Source organism: Vanessa atalanta, chromosome 26, assembly GCF_905147765.1.
Source record: "Vanessa atalanta chromosome 26, ilVanAtal1.2, whole genome shotgun sequence".
NCBI classification, from domain to species: Eukaryota; Metazoa; Arthropoda; class Insecta; order Lepidoptera; family Nymphalidae; genus Vanessa; species Vanessa atalanta.
Genome location: NC_061896.1, coordinates 6,950,454 through 6,977,916, shown reverse-complemented (window position 1 = coordinate 6,977,916; position 27,463 = coordinate 6,950,454). Strand labels below are relative to the sequence as shown.

General features: G+C 32.0%; 1 protein-coding gene across 1 annotated transcript; it reads right to left on the bottom strand.

Annotated features, from left to right (window-relative positions):
* Window positions 1-1,202: 1,202 nt before the first annotated feature.
* LOC125074064 lies at window positions 1,203-27,416 on the bottom strand. The gene is made up of 3 exons (XM_047685289.1): window positions 27,299-27,416; window positions 7,179-8,614; window positions 1,203-2,712 (listed from the first exon to the last, which is right to left on the bottom strand). The coding sequence occupies exons 2-3, from the start codon at window positions 8,607-8,609 to the stop codon at window positions 2,506-2,508; spliced, it is 1,638 nt and encodes a 545-aa protein (XP_047541245.1). The 5' UTR covers window positions 8,610-8,614; window positions 27,299-27,416; the 3' UTR covers window positions 1,203-2,505.
* Window positions 27,417-27,463: the final 47 nt, after the last annotated feature.

Sequence of the window (27,463 nt, the reverse complement as noted above, 5' to 3'; positions counted from 1 at the left end):
TTTTACTATTCGGAAAACTATTATATAACTTTATCCCGTTATATGGAACTATTTCCGTATTTAGTTCTAGGGTTATAAAGATTAGTGCATGGTTATGTCCAGCGCACATTTGCGTTGGCAGGTAGAAGTTTGGTTGGGCACGGCTTCCTCAATTAACCTCGGTGACCTATAGTCAGTCATAATTTTATCCTAATCCTTTGTAGAAGAGTTGACCTTCTGAGAACAAAACCCTTGCTACGCCAATGCTGCAGATAGCTAATATGGGTTATTGGTAAGTCGACGTATTCCCGATAGGAGACGATATGAGTGATTATTTGCGATAATTTTGACCCTCATATGCATCATGCAAAAGTGAACCATTTTTGAGTTATCACGTTTTTTAGATTTTTTTCAAAATAAGTCAAAAAAGCAACTTCAAAAATTTATTTAAAAAAGTATCAATTAAAATCTATTTCCTTATTATTTATAAAAAAGATTAAACAATAGTTATTTGCCAAACAATAATTATCGGTCCAAATTTCAAAATGCGAGACGCTATCACCTTCTAACGGGATTACGTCGAATTACCAATAACCCTGTATATTAAAATTGGTCGAAATCAGTCCACAACACATTAAATCAAATAGTTTTGATTTTAGTAATATTTGTCTTTCGGGTATGTCTTTGCTGTATCTTAATCCCTAATGAAAATAGATAATAAAGAAGTGTCATGTACAGGGAATAGTGTCGAGCCTATTTGTTGTTTCGTAGTTATGTCTACAGAAACATTTAAAGTATTACATGTAAAAGGGAGAGTTGATTATGGGTAATATTTAAGTAATTCTCATTTGCAATGTAAATAGTTACGTGCTTATTGCTGTACTGTGTACTCTTGATGATATAAGAATTAATTTTATGAACTATATGCTTAATTTAATTAGCATGGAAACTTAGTTCAAATATAGATTTGTAAAGGGCTTTCTATTGCTGCTATTTAAAATACATAAGAGTTTTATTTTACTATCGTTGAATTAAAAAAATGTGCTATAGTAGGTTGCTTAAAACTTTACCAAATTACTTCATTCGTTTTGAAATGGTCGAAATTAAAATATAATAAATGTTTAATATGTATATTTATTTACAAAGATATTTACAGTTAACTTAAATTTAAATTATGAGTATTTTTTTATAATTTAAAAATATTTGCGTCGTTGTAAATAAAAGAAATTATACAACTGAAGATAAAAATACAAGTACATAATATTGGTAAATGATTAGAATTTTTATTGCACAATTTTTTTTAAATATACGTATACAAAAAATGCCAAATACATTGCACAGACCCAAACAGTTTTCAATTACGATTAAAAATTTTATACCTACTTTAAACATGTACAATATTTAGAAATAAAATTAAAAGTACAATCATTTATTTTGATATGGGTACTAATATGGTCACAATATAACAGTTTTTTTTAACAAATATAATAAAATTAAACTTCGACTAGTAATAATTCGCCAATGCTGGTAACGTATTGAATACTAGTGTTGCATATCGATAGTCCACTATCGATAGACTATCGATAGTACTATTTTATATTGAAAAATAAACCACCCTAGTAAAATCAATGACTAAAAAAACAATAAAAATTAGAGATAATACATACTTAATTAAAAAACTGAGTAAGAAGTGAAAAAAATTGCGAATGTTTTTTATTTTAATTTAATTTATATTTATATTGTGCATCGATTCTGTCGCAATAATAAATTTGTAGTAAAATCTGAAATTCTAACATAAGAATTAAATCAGTCAACAAGTATCATAGCCAATTTTTAGTTTATTATTTTTGTTACAGAATGTTTTAACTACAAAATGCTTATTATCTATTAATTAATATAATAATATTCACATCGATTTAACATAAAACGAATTTGATAGTCTAAAAAATTAGCGCTATAATCTAGAACGCAATATTATATTTGCAGACCATTTGATATCTCATAATCAGTAATTTAAGAATTAAAAAGTTTAAAGTAACAATGATTTATTATCTGTTACATGAACCTTACGTAATGTTAGCGAGGAACTGCAAAATGTCAACATATCACATCGTAAAATGACGTTAGCTTTCTATTAATTTCTCTTTTCTCAGTTTTGGCGGGAATCGTGATATATATTTTGGTTTCTTTTTTAAATATGCGCCATTTTATGTTTTGGTCTGTGACTGAAAACACAGAATGTGTATTTTATTTTTAAAAGTGTTCAATTAACAAAAAGTGAATTTAAACATAATAAATTTAATTTGTTATTATTTTTTGTACAATAAATATTTTTCCTGACTGTGTTTTATTTGTACTTTTCAGTATATATTCACAATATTATTTAAATGAGCTAAAATTTATGGCTTAAGTTACTTAAAATAATTTCTGTTGTTCAAATATGTAATTACAAACCCACTGAAAATGTGTTTTAGACGCGATTTAAATAGATTTTTTTTTCCAATTTGATCTGTGGGTTAATTATTATTATTGTAAGTGATCATACGTAATATCCGCATGAAAGCCTTCGGGTCCCGCTGAGTAATTGACCTGCTGCATTCTACCATCTGGTAATAGCACGTGGTATTGACCTTTGGTATTCTCGCCTTTTTTTGCTTCACGGTGACCAAAATAGTTGCCGCTATCTTGATCTTTTACTCTGTACCCGAATTCGTAGTTAGCTGCATATTTGAGCTGAAAGGTTAAAATAATTTATTTTAATATCAAATAATAAAAAAATAAAACACTGCTTTTTCTGTAAAATTTAATTTTTTAATTATTGTTTGGGGGCTACGGCTCTTTCAAATATCAGTAGAGTCACTAATCTGGACTAAACTGATATATGATTATATAACTATCATTTTTTTTTGCTCAATTTTTAATACAGGATTCATGTAAATATATTACAACTATAGTTATTTATATAATATTTATATAAGTATTTTTAGCCTTTTTAATTTGGTAATTTTATTTTCAATTAATTTATATTTTATACGTTCATTTATGAGAAAGTTAATCGTATTCACTAGTATATTTTAGCATTAGCCTCCTAATAATAAAGGCCTCCTCTCCCTTTGAGGAGAAGGTTTGGAGCATATTCCACCACGCTGCTCCAATGCGGGTTGGCGGAATACACATGTGGCAGAATTTCGTTGAAATTAGACACATGCAGGTTTCGTCACGATGTTTTCCTTCACCGCCGAGCACGAGATGAATTATAAACACAAATTAAGCACATGAAATTTCAGTGGTGCCTGCCTGGGTTTGAACCCGAAATCATCGGTTAAGATGCACGCGTTCTAGCCACTGGGCCATCTAGTATATATTATATAATATTTTAATTTTCCATCCATACTTCGTACTGTTATTATAGATCACAATTCTGTTATTTATATTGACTTGGTTTTAAACCTAAGATGTTGAAATAAATTGAATTAGCGATAAGAAGCCTAATTATGAATCTTGAATAGTTTTATATATATTATACGTTATTAACTGTATGTCGAAACCGTCGAGTACCGATGAGCGGAAATCTATATATGTATATTAAGCATATATGCAATATATATCCCATAAGGCTACGATATTGAATACAATTAAAATGTACGCTTTTAATAGCGCGGTATTTATTATGACAATTGTTTATTATCTGCTGTATTTTTTTTTAATCTGTATCGTCAAAATATACGATTTTAATTCTAATATATGTTTTATTTCGTGTAGTTATCATTAAATAAAACCAGGGTTATTTATTATTGCTCAACTGTTTTTTGTGGATTATTTAATATATTAAAAACTATTTATACATCCAATTTAAGATTCAATCTTCATAATAGTATTTCCTCCGATTTTTTTCTGCTTTAGTTTTTGTATTTGTTGTTTTTATTTGTCATTTTCTAGTCCTACATATATCGGTGGGTCCCATAATTCGATAGGTCGGAAATTCAACACGACCGAAAAGAGTTTCGATGCAGGGTTAACAGCTTTACGAGACACGGGAATAAACACACTTCCAACTTACACCGGGTACTGAGCTACTCAGAAGAAATTACTACTTATCAATAAGAAACCTAAAAGTTTGAATCCAGGACTTCACAGCCTTTTATGGTAGCCACAAAATACTTTAATAGTTATGATAATAGTACAGGAAATGACAATTATTCCTAAAATAAATGTTCCAGGTGATGGGTCGCCCTTACAGATTTATTTTAAGCGCATACAGATAGAAATTAAATACACTGCACTCCGAAACTGTCAGTTCTATTTGAATAATTATACTAGAAGGTACAGCACGTGTCCAAGTAGGTTTTAGTATATAAGTAGCTGCGCTTCCCAGTTTCGCCCGCTTTGAATTAAGACTATTTACGTGACAAGCGTGAACTTCGTGTTATTTTCTATACTTGTCGTATAATTCAATTCAATGAACTCACAAAGCCAGAATATAAATACGAATCTATTTAATTCAGGCCAAGTATCAGTAACTCGAATAACAGTTACAAATATTAGATAAGTCTTCTCAAACGAAAACACTTTCTGTAATTCTAGATTCTAGAACGCATCAGATTTAGAAAGTTAATTTATCGCTCGCGATTGCAATAGATTTTAAACAATACTTATTAAGTTAATAATAAAATAAAATACGAGATTATTAACAATATAATCCAGTATCTTTATAATATAATTGAAACACTGTCTGGGATACTTTAACAGTTTGAAAATTGATCACAAAATATTATTTGATAATTGTGGCTCCGTGTTTATTTGTGACAAAGTGCGTCAAAGAGAGGGTAAAGCTATGAAGTGCTTTGTAGTAGAGTTAATATTTAACTAAGTACATCACATTAGTATCTGTAACGTAACAACCTCGTTGCCAGGTTATAAAGCTGCATATCTCGGTAACTTGGGGCCCAAAGTTATTGGCTTATTAGACCATTAATTTCTGTGTGAGAACCCAGTTGGTTGTTGGAATTTGGCACTGTTACAATTTGTCATCTCGGAAATAATTAGTAAATATTTAATTTTTCGCCGGTTTTTCTCGGTAGAATCTGCATTCCAATCCGGTGGTAGCTCTACGTTAATTTTATTTCTGTAAAATGACTATTCAAAAGTGCTTGTAAAAATGACTGATAAAGTATGTTTTGATTTTGATTTTTAATTAAAAACTGATGGTTCCACATTTGATTTGAGGGTTGTATCGGAATGCCGTTACACGCTTACCTAATATTTCCTGGTAGACCGTTAACGAAATCGGTCGTCATCATTTAAAGGGTATCATCATAACAGTTTAAAATCATCTAATGTATCTGCCGTCGAGAATGGCCATTATTAAAGATGAATTATTTATCCTTATACATATACATTTAAAATAATCAAAATCATTGTATTTAAAATATTATATATTTTATAAAGCAAATGGTATAAGACATAGGTCTTTGTTTGTAGAATGTGTCAAGTCATTGAAACATTATTATATCAATTTCAATAATATTTATAATTTAATATTTCAAGTATGTCTTTGTTCGTTTTCCTTGTGATAGTTGACTTATCAACAATAACTAACACACAGTAGTGATATTAAAATTCTTATTTATTATCACAAAAATAAATAACATGAAAAATATTTTTGTACCATAGTCCATAAGACAATAAAAAAAAAAATATTTTCTCTTTTTATTTCGTACCAGATCTATAAAATTTCAACACTTGCTCTTCAGGATAACCCAAAAAAAAACCAGCGCAACTGAGTAAGTAATACTCAGTAACTGTTAAATATATTAATTTATATTTATTGTACAGATAAAATAAAATTTATCGTCTTGTTCTCAATTGCACAGTGATAATATTCAATTTATGCATACGTAAAATAGTTTTGAACTTGTTTGTTGCTTAACATTCCAATGAAATTAAATTAATATTCCATTTTATATTATTAGGCTTAGGTTTGACACATATAAGTAATTCACAACCAAGGCAATGGAATTTATTATTCAGCCAAGATTTTGCAACAAAAATATTGATTAATATTATTTAAAAAAAAAATTAAACACGTGCAATTCAGTAACTTGTCAGGAAAGAATTTTTTTTGAGATAAGTAACTGTAACTCAAACTTTGCAGAGAAATCGCGTCCAAAATTTTTCTTACTTATTTTTCAATTATTAAGAAAGGATATATTAAAAATTAAATTTAATTAAAAAAGAAATATTGAATATAAACTTTTTACAATTTTATTAAATCACCTTAAAACATCTCATAATAAATTAGGTTATAATAAATAACTTATAAACGACATAAATTATAATTTACATAATATTGATACCATCTACAAATTAAACTTATGGAGTTTGACCAAGTTACTTTTAACATGTCTGAGCGGGTATCTTTTTCTATATTTTCTAGGGCGTTGTAACGTTTTCTTCGCTTTATTGTCTTTTAATAATTGATAAACGTCTAAATGCTCGATATTTAGGTTATGGTGCCCTATCAGGTCTTTTAACTGAGATTGTGTAACCATGTACACGGGTTCGGCTATATTTTGGAAACTTCCTAAAGTAGAAACCGTTTGAAATTCAAATTTTTGCGGGTAAGTTGCGGGTGTACTAAAAATATGAGGCGAACCATAAAATGGTACACCATATGATGTAGCGGGGGGTGTATTACGGATTTGGGAGATACCAGACGTGCCTGGGGCACGACGGAAATGACGGTAATTTTTTAAGAAACTACCTTTCGACTCCAAGTGATAACCACTCGTTGGGGGATCATTTTGATAAGATTGCTTAAAATTCGGTACGTCAAATTCATAATCAGGCGAACTGAAATCATCGTAATTACCGTATTCATCTTCTTCATACAACGATTCATATTTATTACTAGGTTTTTTAAATGGACCAGGTGTGTAGTCGTAATCATCGTTGTAATCTGTTGCCTCACCGATCGGAAAGTTAGGATTTAGAAAAACGTTGAAATCACTCCGGGGTTTCTTGCTAAACGGATTTAGCCTTATAAGGGCTTCGGATGTGGGTGTGTCTGAGCTATTTGTGGTCATCGGCTTACTTGAAGTTTTTTCATTTGGCAAAAGAAATGGATCGGTTTCTAGTTTAGAACGTTTACTGCGAACTTTATTTGATGTTTTTAAGTTTATGTCTAATGGTATACTTACGTTATCATCTCCAAAAGCGGATGTTTCTGTACCGTCTTCAGATAAATGCTGAACTCCAGTGGGTTGCGCGTTGTGGTGTAAATATTTTTCACTCGTATCAGCCTCCGTTTCCTTGTTGAAGTAGGGCTGATATCCGTAATTAACAGTATGGTAAGCATCTTTATCACCATTTAAATAGTTAACATGACTAGTTTTACTATCATCGCATATTACCTGACTTGCATCTTCGACTTTGTAATAATTTGTATTGTCAGTTTCAAGGTTTGATGCTGTTGTTGGAGCTATTGGCTGAGAAAATGTTATTGGTTGTTTATTTTTAGTAGGATCTTGAATGTCGTCTGTTTCTTCAGTTATAGGTATGTGGTCTTTGATTGGGATTGGATTGTTTGGCATGTATGCACTCGCATATTTTGCCGGATCTTTTAAATAGAAATAATAATCGATTGGTTCTTGTTCAACAATATCATCTGTACCTTTTTGAGAATTTAAAAGAGCTGTAAATTTCGATAACTGTTCCGTGGGATTCTTTGATAATAGATAATTGAGAGCTTCTATTTCTTTAACTGAATTAAATTTCTGTAGACCATATCGCTGAGGATAAGTTGGCGTCGCCTCGCTTGGTATTGCTTCTGTATACAATTTGCTTGGTTCTTTTGTTTGAAGATGATTTAAACCATCGTTGCCGTTAGATTTTATCGTCACATCTTGGCTATAATAGGGCACCGGTGACACATATATTGTTTTGTATCTTTTGGGTTCTAAATATTGGTGATAATCAGCAGAACCGTATGATCGATGGTTTCTGTTTCTAGTATTTTTAATTACTGCGTCAGCTTTTGTAATTTTTGTGGGTTCTGATCTTTGGATGGACGAGCTTCTTCTCGGGATGTCTTTTCTTTGATTTTGTACTCTGTTTGATGAAAAAGAAGGTTCATTTGGCAAAGTTTCATCTGAGTTATCACCATTATTATGTACTCGTTTATTTTGAACTCGCTGTCTAATTGGGCGACCTCTAGTCGTAACAGCTGGTGTTACAGCACTGTCTTTTAAAGTTGCTTGTTGTTCTTCGATTTCCAATTGATGATTTTCTTGTAAATCGTGATACGCTTTCATATAGCTATCAATGATTTGAGGACCTTTCGTCCATCTCTGCAACTGAGCCTTGTGCTGTCTTATTCTTTCAGCATTAAACATGGCTTGTTGATTACTGGCGTGGAGTCGTGCATTTTGTTTCGAATTTCCAGCTAAAGGATTGCCATATGGGAGTATTCCAGGGTTATTTACGACTTTAGGCTTATCATCAATTCTTGTTTGTTCATTGACTTCGTAGACCGGTCTGGCATTTGGTTTGGTAGATGCTGATGACGTTGATTGTGATGTGATGAGAAGGAATGTTGTGATGAACTGGATATGAAGCTTTGTACGTGTCATTGTAGCTGGAAATAAGAAGGACATTGTTAAAAAGGTTATCAAACAACTTATAATTTACATAGTATTTGTTTTTTCCTCGTGTTAATTAAAATATCTTTACCGAAGATACTTTAATTGATATGCTTCCAGCGTACTTTAATCCCGAGAGTAATATATAATTTTAAAGTGTATATTCTTACGCAAGCAATATATTATATAGTTTCTTATAGCGACTAGAAAGGCAGTTAAGCATTTACTCATTAGAGCACGTGCACCTTCGCCTGTAATATCGGTAACACTGTTAGAACCATCAATTGTATTAAATATTAATCTCATAACACTGTACACCAGACAAACCATATGCTTGCATATATATAATAAATAAAAATTGCAAAAATTGTGGTAGGTATCTATTTAATAAAACTTTAACACAGACTGATAGTTAAAAATTGTCATTCTAAATTGGTCGGTCTATCTTAACAATTCTCCCCTAACGAGTAAAATTTAAATATGGAATGAAAGTTCCATATTTAAAAATCGTATTATATTTATTATAGTATTTATATATTTTATAGTATTATAATTTTTTAACTGAATGAATAAATATTATCGAATACATTTTTAAATTGGTATTTAATCTTGCGTTTATAAATAAAAGCTAGAATTTTTGGGAAATTAATTCCTTAAAAACGTTAAATGATTGGAAAACATAGTTGAAGAAGTGTTTGGAAGATCGTCTTTCTTCGTTAGGAAAATTTTGTTTTTATGTTTATATATAAAAGTTAGATGTACAAAAGGATTTTAGTAATTCATATTCTTATGGGTAAAAAAAAGTAATGAAAATTTTCAATAGAAAGTGTGTCATATTTGTTTATAGAAACGTGGAACTTCCGTGGTCTCTTAATCTTTATTTGATTATGGGAAAGCGACTCAACACAGGCCGAGACGGTTACTAAACTAAACTAAACAACGGTTGTTACATTTGAAAACAGTCCTATACTTCTAGACGTCACCTACGGGAAATCCCATTGGAGACACTGTTATAAAAAATAACTCCCTGCACCGACTTTAAAAAATTTATTAATAAAGAAAATTTTATCACTCGCGAACAATGTACATTTCTACCAGTGATTTTTTTAGAAAAGGACCATTAGTTCTAGATATTATTGCCATTACAAACTAACAAATTAATTTTATTTCCTTATAATATTAGTATAGATTATTAATAATTACTGTGAATATCGAATGAGTTTTTAAAATTTCGTTAAGTATTTATTTATATCTTCTATATAATATATTAGAAAGAAAAAAAAGCAGTTAGTACCTTTTTCTTCTCTTTATCAATCGATTTTCTTTTTTTTTTGGATGGATTTGGAATTGATACGAGACATACATGTCTGCAAATTTATTTAAGATTATTCCATTTATCTGACAATAATCATGTTCGAATTTTGAAAACTAAGCGGATACTAGAACTCCTTGTTTCTATAGGATGTTGAATCTTTTTAAAAGGGGGTCAAATAAACGATAAATTCGTTTGAATTGTCCACTTTCTCTTAATGGTCATGGCGTGTGCGAGTAAAAGTCACGATCGTATTACCTGATTAATTAAATAATGACCGAGTTTATTGCATAAATAACGTAACATTGCATAATATAATTTAAAAAAAAAAAATTTTTATAGTCATTCGCCATTTTAAATTTCCTGCGTAAAATAAGGTTCTTATCATTTGCTTGTAATAACAAGTAAGATTTTGATAATGACTTATTGTTATCTAGTACACACTGGACACCTTAGTTTAGTAGCAAGATGTAAGGCCGCACATAAATTGGTTCTGGGTTCAAACTCCAAGTTGATAAAAAGTTATTTGGTTTTCTATTAAAGGTGGAATCATTGAATTCTCATCTGAATTTCTTATCGTGTCGAATTTGTGATCCCAATAGATTATCAGTGTGAGGGAATTAAGAGTGCAACTGTGCTTGCGCACATACTTGTGCACTATTGTAAGTCCTATCTAGTATATGGGCTTCTTTAAGTTTAGTCGCCGTCTGATATCATCATCATCACTGACTCATACTTCGAGTATACCTACACACATTTCTAATAGTCATAGGTCTTTGTGGGTAGGACTCGGGTGGTCCCTGTAAGTTTATTAACTGTTTAGGGACAGTATACCAAACATTATAAACAAGTTATTGTTATATCATGTAAGACGTTCGTTGTTCCAGAGAGTGTTGAGCTTTTTTAAAGCTATAATTCCTAATACAAAAAAAAATTGACCAAAACATCAATGGATGTTGTTAACTTAGTTCCGACATGTTTTATTTCTAAGCCGTAAAGACGAAAAAAACTACTAAATAACCAAGTATTATACGACTAAGTTAAGGCGCGTGGGACTCACATGACAGAAGTGAAAATTCGCATCTTTGCTCTTAATCTGTCCTTAAATTGTAAACTAATTAAATGAAGAGGTTCGGCTTTTAAAAAAATATAACAACTGTTCAAAATCAAACAATTCTTTATTCAAGTAGGCTCATAAAAGCAAGCAAAGCAAGTTACCACGGGTTCGGAGAGTAGATTCTACCGGTAAGAACCCGCAAGAAACTCAGTATTTACTGTTTTCCACCATTTTAATTATGGAGCTCGTCAGTAATGAACAATTATTTTTTTATATATCCAGCCTAGAACTCAATGAATACTAAGTCCACGCTTTTGACACTGAGCAAAATCTACTCGAAGGTTTTTTTACTACAAAATTAACCTGACGTAACGAATCACATTCCCAAAGCAACAAGCTCAATGACTGCACTTTCACTCATATATAAACAAGTTTGCATGTCCGTACGTCCGTTGAAGATATGTCGGAACATAAAACTGTTTGAAGGGATAGAGTCATTGAATTAAATAACTTCCTGCGTTTACTTTAACCTGTTTTAAAGTATTTGTAGGTTGGTTTTATAGCTAGTTTTTATAAACATTATTCGCTTTCATATACATTATTATTGTGGTAGGGCTCTGTGTGACCACTGGGTAGGGACGACCTTATTTATTACTAGCGATCCGCCCCAGCTTGCACGGGTGCAATGCTGATACTAAATATACTACAGAATGATTTACATTACAACGTTCTCAGTTTTTTTGTCATTAGAAATTACCAATCGTTACGTCATATCGAGAAAAAAGAAAATAGTACAAAGTTGACACTTATACATAGATGACGCAAAATAATTACGTTGAAAAGGTTGAGGTTGAAATTTATCTCGGAAGACAACTTGTATTTTTATAATTTAACGTGTTCGCGTCAGAAGAGCCTTTAAAGAATCTTTATTATTATGAAAATCGCTTCAATTTCTTCAAAAACTAATGAATATCAAGCAACCCAGATGAAGAAAATGATTGATAAGTAAAGATGGCGTCGGGCAAACATTCTAAATAAACTGTGCTTCGAAATGAACGGGATCGACGTGACGAGCAAGGGAATGACGAATGATGAATGATGAAATAATGACCGAGTATAAACTTTGGAATGATATGACCAACTCTTAATATGTTTTTCTTAAAAATAAGGATCAATAACAAAACTGAGACGGGAATCGTAAACTTTTATTTTTATTATTAAAAGTATTTGTTTTAATTAATTAATTTAACAAGTTTATTCACGAACTTAAGAAGTAAACTTATGAACTTTGAAAATCAAATGAAATAGAAAACGTATAATCTTGTCTGCCATCTCACACGACGTGCAAGGTTGATGTCGTGTCGTTGTCGTTTAGTATTAAGAATCTTTCTCAGCAATTTACATTGAATTCAATGCCATTAATGTTCCGGACATAGCTAAATTAAAGCGTGATACTAATAATCACTATTTATTCTACTATATATATAAAAATATCAAAGTATCTGTTTATCTATCACTAAATGACTAAGCTGATTTTGATTAACTGTGTTATGTAGATAGATTACATGGGCTCCTTTAAAAATCAAATAGAGTTATTGTACAACAATTATTTAGTTTTATGTAGATTCCAAAATAATAATTTCCTTATATATATACGACGAGAAGGCTCAGTGGATAGAACAGGTGTATTTTAAACAAACATAAAGGGTTCAAATCTAGCCACGTAGCATTGAATACCGATGACCTAGCATGTAGACATGCGGAGTGGAATGTGGTAGGCACATATGGCAGAGAAGGCAGTTAATAAAGATTAAGCTCAAACCTTCCCCTTAAGCCTCCTAGAGAAGACTTTTGTCCAGTAGTGCAGAACTTATCGATTCTAATACGTTTCCGATTCTATTTCGATCCAAATTTGACCGAACTGCAATTGGATCGTCGTGTTAGTAGAATAAGAAAACTAAATGCCAACGATTACTTTTCGATTCGATTGCGACAAAACGACAATTTATTTGTAGAATTGATCCTTCGTTGAATAATACTATAAAGCTGATTCCACACAAACGAAGTCGAATGTAAAAACTTATTAATTTGAATGTGTATTAGATTGCTTTTCTTGTTCCTTGTAGTGTTGTAATTGGAATATTACAATTTGTTTCGTATAATTGTATTGGAGTGTTAGGTATTTCATAATAATGAGGTTTTAGTTTGGATATTTATTTATTTATTTTAATTTTATTCAAGTAGGCTTTTACAAGCACTTTTGAATCGTTATTTAGCAAACTATTTAACGTAAAGCTACCACCGGTTCGGAATGTAGATTCTACCGAGTAGAACCGGCAAGAAACTCAGTAGTTGCTCTTTTTCAACATCGAAATATACAGTCATGTTAGTTAAATAAGTATAAATAATAATATCTAATTGAAATCAGTCTGTAACTGTTCACGATATATCGTCTCACAAAAACCTTAGGTCACTTAGGTGACCGTTAATTTGAATTACACTTTCGAAAAATTACTTTGACGTATGCAAAGTTATGTACTTTACCAATCGTATAAAAAACAATAGCTTTTTTTTTTATTTTTTCATCCACTAATTAGTAATGCAATTATTGATGTATTTAAAATTTTTTGAATTAAATTACTAGCTTATTCCGCCGCAGGTCTCCAGGTCCTGGTTACAAACCCCAAGTAAGGCTATTTTCTCAGTAGCAGCCTAGAGTCCGGACCGTGAAAGTATGTTTACTTTCGAGCGTCCAAAGGAATAAAGGTGTTGAACTGTGTCTGGACTCTTTCCGGTCGCGTTATGGAAGTGAAGGATCAGAGAGTGTTCCTGTATGGCGCACACACTTGTACACTATCCACGTAAGAAAGGCTAACGTAACTGAATTATCAGGAGGACATCGTTTCATGAGTCGAAAGAAAAAAAATCAGTCAATTCAAAATGAGATTTAAAGTGTAAACATTAAGCCTAATTTTCAACAACTAATAATCAAACGTTTCTTCCTTTTCACTGATGATATCATTGGCGGATCCACTGTAGCTAATACAAAAGACTTACAAGCGGACACGCTGCGCAAATCCTTATCAATTTGAATATTTATTGTGTTATTATTTCTAAGCATTTAAAATTTGCATTATGGATTCAACAATTTACCTAAGATTAATAATTTATTATCTGTGACACATGTCGATATGATTATGCGATTTACAAGAATGTATTTAGTATATCCGTGTTAATGTTTAATTAATTTAGTGGCAATGTTCTCATTTCATTTTGAGCCGAGATGGTCCAGTGGCTAGAACGCGTGCATCTTAACCGATGATTTCGGGTTCAAACCCAGGCAGGCCCCACTGAAATTTCATGTGCTTAATTTGTGTTTATAATTCATCTCGTGCTCGGCGGTGAAGGAAAACATCGTAAGGAAACCAGCATGTGTCTAATTTCAAAGAAATTCTTCCACATGTGTATTCCGGCAACCCGCATTGAAGCAGCGTGGTGGAATATGCTCAAACCTTCTCCTCAAAGGGAGAGGAGGCCTTTATCCCAGCAGTGAGATATTTACGGGCTGCTAATGCTAAAAAAAATGTGCTCATTTATCTATGTATATATAAAAGCGAAATACCACTCACTGATTACTCACGAAATCTCAGAAACAATAATACCTACAAACTTGCAATTTGCCAGGTAGCCTTCGTATAGGAAGTAGACATCCGCTAAGGACAGATATTACGAATCTCCACCATTAAGGATGTATAACGGGGGTTGGAAGTTTGTGTTTTATAAAAGCGAAAGATAAGCTAGTACAATATATAGGAACAAGCTGAAATAATTGAATCTAGTTTTTAAATAACACATTTCAACATATAGAACTTCAGAATTGAAGTACTTACACACAAACTTTTATCACAATTTTTACCCCTGCGAGAGATGAATTCAAGATCAAAATAATCTTTATTCAATTAGACTTATATAAGCACTTTCCAATCGACATGTTAATGTTGAATTAAATTTAAATGGTTCGGTTTTTTTGGGTTCCCCCATAAGGATATCCGTTGGGTATTTCAGTCGTGAAAGCGCAACAGACAAAATTACTGTCACATTTATTACTGACCTAGTCTGAAAGTGGTACCGAGAAGTTATGTGGAAGCTGGCTGTCATGGTATGGGCATGTTATGCGGAGTAATGAGGACCATGATCTGAGGAAGGTCTTGAGTATGGATGTGGATGGATTTACAGGATGGGGTAGACCAAATAAACGATGGATGGATTGTGTGAAAGATGATATGGCTGGAAATAATGTTACTTGTTGACGGCAGACAGAGAAGTATGAAAAAATAAGACATGCTGCGCCGACCCCAAATAAAATTGGGATAAGGGGTGATGATGATTTATTACTATGGACAATTTATATCATCTTGTTTTCTACAAAGGGCTTTTAGTTCCATGGCAAGTCTATCCATCTGTTTCTGTGTGACATTTTATGTCATGGTTCTCGTGACTAACTTACAGAGCTACAAATCCCGAGATACTAGTTTCAAATTCTGGCTAGCAGGTGGAGGTAGGAAGTCAGCACGACACTCTTTTATGGCATTGACGAGCATATGAGCCACCTGATGTTAAGTGGTCACCACCGCCCATATACAAAGGCAATGTAAGAAATATTAACCATTCCTTAAATCACCTATCCACCACCAACCTTGGGAACTAGGATGTTATGTCCCTGTGATTACACTATCTCACTCACCCTTCTAATACAGAGTACTGTTATTTGGTGGTAGAATATCTGATGAGTGGGTGGTATCTACCCAGACGGGCTTGCACAAAGCCCTACCACCAAGTAAAACTCTTCCCTAGATTTCTGACTGACCTCCCGTTTTGATTGAGTTAAAACATCCAAACACACTCTCACACTTATAATATTAGTAGGATTGTGTCGTGGATAAAAAATTGTAATTTTTTATTCGGATTTGGTGCTAATTGCATTAGCGTGTATATTTATCGTAGCGGATATTTGTAAGGCAACCGTTCTAGATTTTATCGATTGACGAATATCGTAAGATTCATTTTGAAATTTATTTACGCCACGTTTTATACATTTCGCATACCCTGGAATGGTCGCAAGTATGCTACCAGCATTTCTCCGTTGAATCGTTATACGTAGCAAGAATTCACTTCGATCCACTCTTGAAATGTTCACAACCGACTTTCGTAGATACGCCATTTTGAGTCTTCTACCCTACAATGTTTTCAATTAATATTATCAATGTTGCATATCACATTTTGACATGTTACTCGTGTTCTGCGGTTTTCTTTCACAAAATACAGGAATGACGTCCCAATTTTCTGACACCAGAGCGCCAGGCAAAGGTGTTAAATCCTTTTAATTTTTTTAAACTATTACTCCAAGGTCCAAATTCGAATTTCGAATTCCTATAATCAATATATATTAACTTACATATTGAAAATCACTGGATATCTATTATCAGTTCGGAAAATGTGTATTCTTTGGTCATAAAAGTCTTTTTGTAAAGTTATTTGTAACTGTTAACAATTTTCAATATGATATTAATGGAACTTAGTACACAAAAAAGATTCATTATGGAACATGAGATCAAATCGAATAGATAAATATCGCCGCTCGTGCTCATGTACACCCCTAAACATTTACGCGACAGTGCATAGGTTTATATCTACAAGTTAAGTCGCGCGAAGTAACGGGCGCATACGTTTTGCGCAGACGCGTTCTTACACGTTACTTGTTACCGCTCAGCAATTAAATTAATCATATGTGCATCGGCACTAGATGTCCCAGTGGTTAGAACGCGTGCATCTTAACCGATGATTGCGGGTTCAAACCCAGGCACAGAATTTTCATGTGCTTAATTTGTGTTTATAATTCATCTCGTGCTCGGCGGTGAAGGAAAACAACCAGCATTGAAGCAGCGTGGTGGAATGTGCTCCTCCTAGGCCTTATGCCAGCAGTGGGAAATTTACAAGCTGTAAATGCAAAAAAAAATGCAATGCATCGGCACTAATCTTAATCGGGTTCGGGATTAATACACACTAAGTCACACTAGACACTAAGTCGTGTGTAACATTTGATCGTAATATTGAAAATCGATAACAAAATATCGATGTTTGAACTTGCTGATAGTAAAAGTGTATGTTGTCATAACGTTAATTAAAATATAATCTGTAACGAGAATTAAGATTCGAATCGATAACAGAACAAAGACACGAGTTATTGTAGAAAAAATTAAACGAAAAATAAAATAAAATACGTGAGAGAGAATAGTGCTCAGCCCATTGTGTCATTGTGTGCGAGGTTGTGTTCTAGGGTTACGTGGCAATGTGAAAAATCCTTTACACAGTATCAGAATATGTTATCGCTTCTTATCTATAACATCTTGTTGTATAATAGTGTACTTTAATCTACAATACATTGTAACCATTTTTATGTGACATTAATAAAAAAGTCTCTTAGTAAATCTTGATGATGATTTTGTAGCCTTCCTAACCGATATTGGCTAAGGCCCCTAATCTCAGGGAGACCAGCCAATTATGCAGGACATTTTGTAGTGTGCAAGTGTGTGTCTAATCCGATGGAATGGCAAATCCGAAACGACCGGAAAGTATTCAGGCGCAGGACCACCGGCTTTACGTGTTTTCCAAGGCACGGGAGTGTACACTTCCAACTTCTAGACTCCGGGCTGTTATTGTAATTTTTCGACGGAATGAACCAAAAACTTTTTATCGGGTTGACTTATCTGTCTCGGGTTTTATATCTACGAGTCAACGAGATTTGGTATTTCGAATTTGGTGTCGTTTCGATTACGGTAAAATCAAATCCAATCAAATCAATATACTTAATTTTCGAATTAATAATCGAAAATACTCTGAACTGAGAAGAACCGGTGATAGAAACTCCGCGGATTTGAACTTTTTTTTGTGAAGTAAATGAAAGGCAAAATTGTTATTTTATTGTTTATTGTTATTTACTTTGGAATTAAAATTAATGATAAGTTAATAGTGTTAAGTAAAATAGTAAATAAATTATTGTATATTAAATAAAGATATATTCATCAAGAATATTCGCAGAGCATTATTTAAGAAGCGATATTAAATCGCGTGTTATTTGTTAATCGTTTTTCGATTGGACTAGATAATAGATAGAACCACAATCTAGGCCATGTAGGACCATCTATGTAATTTTTTTTTCTGATATTGCTAGGCGAACGAGCACATAGGTCATCTAATGGTAAGTGGTAATTAGCGCCCATAGACAACGGCACTGTAAGAAATATTAACCATTCCTTACATCACCAATGCGCCACAAACCTCAGGAACTAAGATGTTATGTCCCTTGTGTCTGTAGTTACACTGGCTCACTCACCCTTCAAACCGGAACACGACAATACTGAGTACTACTATTTGGCGGTAGAATAAATAAGTGGTACCTACCAAGTACACAAAGCCCAACCCAACCACCAAGTAAATATATAAGGCTGAATATAATCCTAAATAATAATTTAAATTTCGAAAGTAAGCATGTTCGTTACGTATTCACGCCCTAAGTATTTAATCGTGCGTTAACCTGTACAGAAAAGGACATCGGGTACATAACGCCACCCCACACAAGCGGAAACTGCGAATATTATAAATGCGAAAGAAACGTCTGTTACGCTTTCCCAGTTAAACCACTGGACCGAATTTGATAATATTTGCTATGAAGCAAGCTTGAAACCCAAGGAAGGATCCAGGTACCTTTTTTTATTCCTAAAACCTAGGACCATATAAAAGAATCGATCAAATCAATCACACATATAAGAGAATATTTTTATGATTTTGTGAACTAAAATTTTCGGGTAAGAGTTTCTATTGAGATTCTTGCCTAATCTTCTCAGTAGAACCTACATTCCGAAACGGTGCTAACTTTACATTTAATCCTGTAAATTGAGGATTTAGAAATGATCACAAGACAAGACCCCACTTAAATAAAATAAGGCATAGTTTCCCCGTCTTCTTAATGGCTGTTTACATAATATAATTAAATAAAGTTACAAGTAGTAATTTTTAAATTAAGTATCAATTACGCTAATTAAATTATAAATATATTTAATTTTCAAAAATTGCGTAGTCTCTTAATGGTGCCTAATTGGCACTTCAGGCGTAATAGCAAAAGGTTTTTTGTTTAGAATTAACGAATAACTAGGATAATTAATTGTTTTTATTTTATTAAGATAAGAATTTCATTTATAAACTATTTATTTCACCGGTATTCATTTGATTCATTTTCATATGCTTTGTTTGTGTGTGTGTCTAATTTCAACAAAATTCTGCCACATGTGAATCTATTAACACGCATTGGAGAAGCATAGCGGAATAAACATCAAGAACCTCCTGAAAGGGAGAGGAGGCTTTCAGTGGGAAATTTAGAGGATGTCACTTTACTAAGTATTTATTCATGTTTATCCGAATGAGTTAAAACTTGCTACCGCTGTGTTAGTTTATGATAAAAAATTTCACGGAGTTATTCCTTCATATTTTTCCTTTTATTTTTAATCACATACAAAAATATATTTACCAAAAGGCTATATTGCTTACTTCTACTTACTAGAGAACCTCACCTAAGATATGATGAGTATACCCTATTCCAATTGGAGAATTAATCGAGGAGCAAAGAATAAAACTGTTTGCTACTAGCTTTATTTATTTAAAAAGTTCTAGATGAATATTATCCGCTATTTAATTTATTATGTCCATTAATTTTACTTCCTTTCGCCGAGGGTTTTTTGAACTGATACGACTTGGCAACCTTCAAGAAAAGAACATACTCATTTCTTAAGGGCCGGCAACGCACTTCATACCTTTCGGTGTTGCAGATGTCCATGAGCGGTGGTAGTCACTTACCATCAGGTATACCTCCAGCTCGTTCGCAACCTATTCCATAAAAAAAAATCCCAAATTCTGATGACAATTTTACCAAAAATCCGACTGTTGATAAAGATTCACGAATTCATAATGAAAATCATAGATTATTCAAGATTTCGACTGAAGATATCGCTTCAATACGATGTTTGTTTAAGTTGTCTTTATTCTTTCTATGATTGGCAGAGGTTTTATTATTTATATAGTTTATAATTCCATATTAGTAATCGTTTCTGATTTGATTGACGGATTGATAATGTTTAATTGATAAATTAAATTCAAACTGGTTGCCTAAACGACGGACATGTCGACACAACTTAACCGACGAAACTTGAATTTTACGAAATTCAAGGTTGAACTAGTGACGTATGTAGGTCTTTTTTATGAATGAATTATTTGCGGTTGCAATTATGTAGTACTATTAAACAGATACAAAGAATGAAGTTTTGTACGTAAGTATATTAATAATTTCGTGCAGGTCTACAATAGACCCAATCGAAACCTATCCACAATATTAAAGATTAAAAAAAAAAAAATATATTAATTAGTCGAGAAATATTTCGATATTAAATCCATGACATTCAATGACATTTCAGGTCAACGGGCGGCCATGTTTGACGTTTAAAGGTGCGTTCAGAAAACTGTGTAAAGAATGATTACTGTTAGTTTTAATTTTTCGCCACATTATTAAACATTTAATATTCACAAAATTTATAAAATATATTTGAAAAATAAATGTTAAACCGTATTTTTTTAGTATTATTTATTTCACTCGAGTGAAGCCGGGTGTTCATCTAGTATGTATATAAGTGTTTACTTAAAAATTGATCCTTAATATGTGATATCCACATACAGAAGAATAATATACGTGTATAGTTAACTCCACCAAAACGTTTAGATCGATTGTCTTGATCGATTGATTGGCTCTTTGAATTTTACTCCATACACCGCTTCAATCCATGTCAGATTGTAGCGGTGTATGGGGTAAAAAATCGGATGATTTAAAAAAACAATCTTATATCAAATTAAAAGTCACCATTTGAAAAATAAATAAACATTCGATCTTGAAAGTGTCACGCAAATAATGCACGCTCACATTCTGCTTGCATGCTTGTGTGTGTGATTTTACGATCGTGTCTTTGATAAGTAATACACTCACAAGCCTATTTTTATTCAATCAGATAATAAGCTCTAATCAAAACTAGGTCTGTTCCTTGACCTTGCTTGGATATTTATTTTAATTTATCCAAACTTAAATTATACAATTATTTTATATTTTTAGAGGTCAATTAGGTAAGAGTTCTTATCGGATGTAATGAATGGATCTAAAAATTAGTATTATAGATTTAGAATCCAAATATCAAGACTCTTAACTTCTTTACAAAGTAGGTTAATTAAACTATTTTCTATTACTAATGTTTGTTTTACATTAAAGTTACGTAAATTAAAAACCAAGTTAATTACATTTTATAATTTGGTGCAATCCCATCTGAGTAGGTACCACCACATCATCATATATTCTACCTCAAAGCATCAAGACTTATTATAGTTGTGTACCGGTGTAAGGTGACTGAGCTACTGTAACAGGCACAAGGGACATAATATTTTACTTTCCAAGTGGTTAATATTACGGTACCAATGTCTACGGACAGTAGTGACCACTTACCATGGTGGCTCATTTACAAGTCGTTGAAATAATAATTATAATAATACAAAGTATTATTTTGCCGTGTTAACTATCTCACGCACACAAAGACATCTTGTTAACACGAACGTAAACTCAATACTAACAACTATTGTATTTTAAACTTACGTTCCGAAGTTCCACCTTACTGATAATAGCGTGATGTGCTTAAAACAGCTCCTTAATGTATTATACAAATGTTTTCAACTTCTACGCGAAAGAAGTTGTGGGCAAAAGCTAGTATATCGTATAACCCAAAGGCACAGCTTGACACAAGCTATTTAAAGCTCTTAGAAATAATATTGAAACAAATATTATTTGGCGACCTCCGTGGTCGAGTAGTGTGTACACCGGTTTTCATGGGTACGCTACTCTGAGGTCCCGGGTTTCGATTCCTGGCCGAGTCGATGTAGAAAAAGTTCATTAATTTTCTATGTTGTCTTGGGTCTGGGTATTTGTGGTACCGTCGTTACTTCTGATTTTCCATAACACAATTGCTTTAGCTACTTAAATTGGGATCAGAGTAATGTATGTGATTTTGTCCAATATTTATTTATTTAATTTATTTATTAATTATGCATTAAATTTGACGTTTGAAGTCATCAAACGGAAACACGAATAAACGCACAAATTTTTAATTTTAAAACGTCATTACCAAATTTGGCATTTAAAAAAATAAAATTGTCATTAATAATCTTACAATACAAAAAAAAAACAATGACATTTGCTTTATTCTTTATGCAGAACCATTTATGAGTTATCAACACACGCACTTGACCGCGTTTAGCGTTCTTTCTCATACTACAAGTGTCAGCTGTATTGTCCGTGAATGTTGTGTAAAAACGCAATTGAATGCGTAATTCGCTTTTGTTGTTACTAACATAAATGACGGTGTGATTTTTAATTCGTGTAATTATAAAATAAACTAATAATAGTAAATGTCCTTCTGACCGCAGGCTTGGTTACTAATTTCAAAGACATTTGCGCGGGAAGTATTATGTGTAAAATAGGGTATATGTTTCAGCAAAATAAACACGCTAACTCTTTTTAATTCTTATTTGTATCTACGGCCTTAACGTCAATAATTCTTTATGTAAATAAAGTTATTACAGTACATAGTGATTATTACTACAGATTCCTTGGCATTGAAGATTTTTGTTTATTTCCTAGGGGGAAATGGGTTATTGAGGATTCTTACCCACTAAAACCACTGTTATGGTCGTTTTAGTGGATCGAAGAATACTATATTTTTCTTTGTGTTATAATCATTTATTAATTTCTTATTAATAAAACTTTATTATTAATTTTAATTAATAATTTTATTGTAATCGTGTATTTAATTTATTGTTATTCGAATAATTATATGTCGTAGAAAATAATTTTAATTGTTAACAATTAAATTTGATTAAATATTTATATTCTTTCAGGAAACCAATTTATTTTTGAGTTTTATACATTTCTCATGTATGTCGTAATTACCTGTAATTAAAAGTACCTTGTATAATATGATTTTGAGCTTAAATTATTTAAATTGTAAAATTGTCACTTTCGTTGTTGATTCAAAATAAATTAATATAAAAGATAATAACTAAAAAAGACTGATTTAATGCTTTTTACAAATTAACAAAATCTAGAAGTAAAATTTATAGCATAGTTACCTATTTTCCGTATTTTTTAAACTTTGTATAAAATGTTAAATCAAAGAAGTTTCCCAGCAAAAAGGTTTGAATATTTAAAGTTAAAAATAGATTAATTAATGATCTATTCCATTGACATATTTGGTAATACATAATTATATTAATAAATAGTTTACGAGTGATTCGATGAGTTCCGAACGGATGATATATGGAAATTGAAGTTATATAATCTGTGATGCAACGTATTGGCGCGTTTCCGGTTTCGAAGATGGCCGGTTTCTCTTAAAGAATCAATTGAATGTTTCTGAATAGAATGTTAAAAAAAAAAAAAAAATTATATTCGTGTAACTTAATGATATTTAAAATAAATGTTAAATTAAACTAGTTTTAGATATATTGTTGACTGTATATAATGTATGCACTATGTATATTTTATTTCTCTGAGTTTTTATTGGTTATTTCGTCACTTAGAGATAGGAAATTATATAAACACGAGTGGTAAATGTATATTTATAACACCTTGTTTCCGTCTCCGCAAATTCAAAACATCCTGAGTCAAGAACTCCCGTCCTCGGTCAATTCGGTTATTAAAATTCTATTTTTTAATAACAATTAAATATCACGATTGAAGAAGGTATACTTGGTGGTAGTGGTTTTATACTTGGGTCATGGACCTGATTTTTTTATTGATAATAGATAATAGGTAGGCAGGCTGGCAAACGAACCATTTGATCATCACCGCTTTTTTTTTCTATAGTATAGGTTGGCGGATGAGCATATGGGCCACCTGATGGTAAGTGGTCTCTAATGCCCATAGACAATGGCACTATAAGAAATTTTAACCTTCTCTTACAAATCTCCAACAAACTTTGAGAACACTGTTATGTCCTTGTATTGTAGTTTCAAGCCGGAACTAAACAATACTAACATTGTTGTTTGTTACAATTGTCCTATATTGAGTCAGACTGACATCTCTTGTAGGGCTTTGCGCATGCTCGTCTGGTACTACCCACTAATCAGATATACTGGCAAACAGCAATACTTACTATATTTGTTTGGGTAACTACAGGCGCAAGGGATGTAACATCTTTGTTCACAAGGTTGGTGCCGCTTTGGCGATATAAGGAATGGTCATTATTTCTTAAAGCGCCATTGTTTATAGGCGGTATTGACTACCATCAAGTGCGTTCAAGCCCGTTCACCATATATCGTAAAACCATTGGATGATGAATTAATTATAAAAGTACTTTGAGTACTCTTGGGCATTACAATGAATGGACACTGAGACTGCGAGTAACGCTTCGTTGAAAATTGTAATTGGATTTAAATTTCGTGGGCGTAATCCGGTCAGGACGTAGTTCGATTAAGGCAAATTACTTCTGTTACTGTGAACGTAATGTCAAGTACGACATAATGAATTCAAAGTCGTGTGTAAAGCTTATAGTAACTCGGGTCGCACCGTTCAAGGTGTACAACTTTCCTTCGTAAACTTTAACATTTCTGTTCTTTCATATATTATTTGCAATTAAATTTTAATGTTAGTTAATAAACGAGTTTGATTCTGACGTTACTTGAAACTCTGATATGTAGTTATTTTTATTTATGCCATTCAGGTAGGCGGACTGGCAATTGGGTAAGGTAACTTTATGGTAAGTAGCCATTGCCCACAGACATCGGTGCAGTGAAATATTTATCATTCCTTACATTACCAATGCAAACAACCTTGGGAACTTAGATGTTATACCCCTTACGCACAATAACCATACAAGTATTGCTGTTTGGCGGTAGAACATTTGATGAGTGGTGACAGAAGACATGTGCGCGTTGAGCTCTGCGGGATTTCTTTATGTAAGAAGATCCCGCAATTATGACGTAATACTATTACAGTCAGCTCCGTTTTAAGCACAAAAAGCAAACGGGTATAATCTGGGTTCTAGCGATTTCCCTTCCCCGAAAAAGATTTTTAAAAGAGCTTCTGAGCGCACTTTGCCGATGTTCTCAAAGTCGCACCTCGTCGATAATGATCGGTACCGTCCAGCGCGCGGCGCTCGGTGTTTTCGACTCTCACCCTGAGAGAGGTCTGGATGTAATAGGGGGGTAAGAAGCCTACATATCCAGAATACATTTTAAAGCGTGCCATCTAGGAGATGCGACGTTTTTATTCGTCATGAGGTCCTTACATTATATATACAAACATTAATGTTTCTAATAAACCTTATTTCTTACTAAATGGTCACTCTGAGATCTAAGATTCACCTTCAACCCGCTATACGGCCGTTCAAAGTAATTGAATTTTTACCTTGTATTCTACAGAACACCTGATAAGTGATCGATGTCTATTTAAGTTACTTTAATTATTTATTAAGTTTGTGTTGCACACGTTCTACAATAAATATAAAAGAATAATAAAATTATAAACTACAATGACAGAGTCTAGTGTGGTTGTAGCTTTAATAAACGAATGAAAAATAATAATGTGGTAATTAAGTGAACGATGAATGATTGAAAGTTGTGTAAATGATAACGTTGATTTGTTATAATTGATGTTTAACTGATAATCAGTTTGTTAAATAACTATTGATCTAATTAAGACGTAAGCATGGGTTTTATTAAATAATTTAAAATCTTTTAATTATTATTATTTCGGCATTTTGATAACGATGTGTTTACCATGACAGTCTATAATTTTTTTTAAAATTAAAAACATGAAAAATTTATGACGAAGCCTAAATGAACGTCTGACACGTCATGTGTCAGATACACGGTTTGGAAAAGCGTGTTAAACAACCTCTAACTCAAGAAAGGGGCATCTTAGCCTGCTTGGCTATTTGATAATTTAGTTTATCATAATAATTGTTACTACAAATGTGTTTTTTTTTTTTAATTTAGCTTCATTGATTACATTAAGAACTATATATTTTAATAAACTTCATTTAGCCAGACGGACTAATGGACCACCAGATGCTATTTAATAGACATTGGCGCTCTAAGAAATATTAAACCCCCTGCATATGCGCCAACCTTGGGAACTATGTTAACACAAAATCACCCTTCAAACCGGAACAATATTAACCATTGTTGCTTGACGTTAGAATATATGATGAGTGAGTGAGGCTTTGTTTCTTGTTGGTGGTAAGGCACGAAACCCTACCATCAAGTAAAGTTCGATAAATCTTTGCCTTCTCTAAATAGATAAATTAAATAGTGTAGACATTTTGTGTAACAGAAACATCACACACATATTTTAGGATCATTAACCTTCAATAAAAAGCTCAGTAGTCTCTCTTGTTAGGACAAGTCTGTCTTTTTTAACTTAAATGTTTTGGTTTGGTTAAGTTTATTGCTTGAAATCAAACAACAGTTTACAAGTAGCTTTCAACTCAGAACACGTGACATAAGTAAAACTTTGGCTCAGAAACGATTCACTCAAACGTTACGTATAAAACGCTGCACTCAATTTTAACGTTATTCAAACTCGAATCGCGCCCAATAAACTTCCAATTAATTTAAACAATACTATTGAATGAATTCAGAATGTTTTTTTTTTAAATCGTTCCAAAACAAGCTAAATTAAATCTATTTTAAATTTTCATTACATATTTTAAATATATTATGTAATTAAAGATCTATCAAGTATTATACTTAATGTTTATTGACACATAATTATTTAATAAAATTCGAATATACATATTCGCATGTTATTTTAGATGTAGATGATTACATCTACATATAAAATTTAAAATGTATACATACATATGTATGTAACCCGATTATAAAATATTAATAATTTAAGAATATAAGATATATTAATTTAAATTACTAATTACAAGTCATCAAAATTAAAATGATATTTGGAACTTTTTTTATAATAAAAGTATTTAACAATATATAAAATCATCGCAAGTTATTCATTAACTGACGTTTTATTAAAATATATATTTTTAAAAACGTCGTCATCTTAAATCCATACAACATATTCTATTTAATTACTAATATTTATGATATTACATAATTTATTAATGTATATTTTTGACACATAATAAATATTTAAAAAATACTCACTTAACACTCGAGTCCGATATGCACAGATAAATAATTAAAAAAAAACTTATTTACACATTTGATTATGTCTTGACACGAACGAAAAAAATAAATCAAAATGGTGTCCACGCGTCTACGCGATAAGACTCACTGCTTGAGTAGTGATTGTCGTTTAAGTTTTCAAGA

What these genes read in the sequence shown, in the direction of transcription:
- LOC125074064 (XM_047685289.1), bottom strand. Translation starts at nt 8,609, where the DNA reads ATGACACGTACAAAGCTTCATATCCAGTTCATCACAACATTCCTTCTC. An exon ending in CCGCTTTTGGAGATGATAAC is followed by an intron (nt 2,713 to 7,178) that starts GTAAGTATACCA and finishes TTAACCTTTCAG; the next exon opens with CTCAAATATGCAGCTAACTA.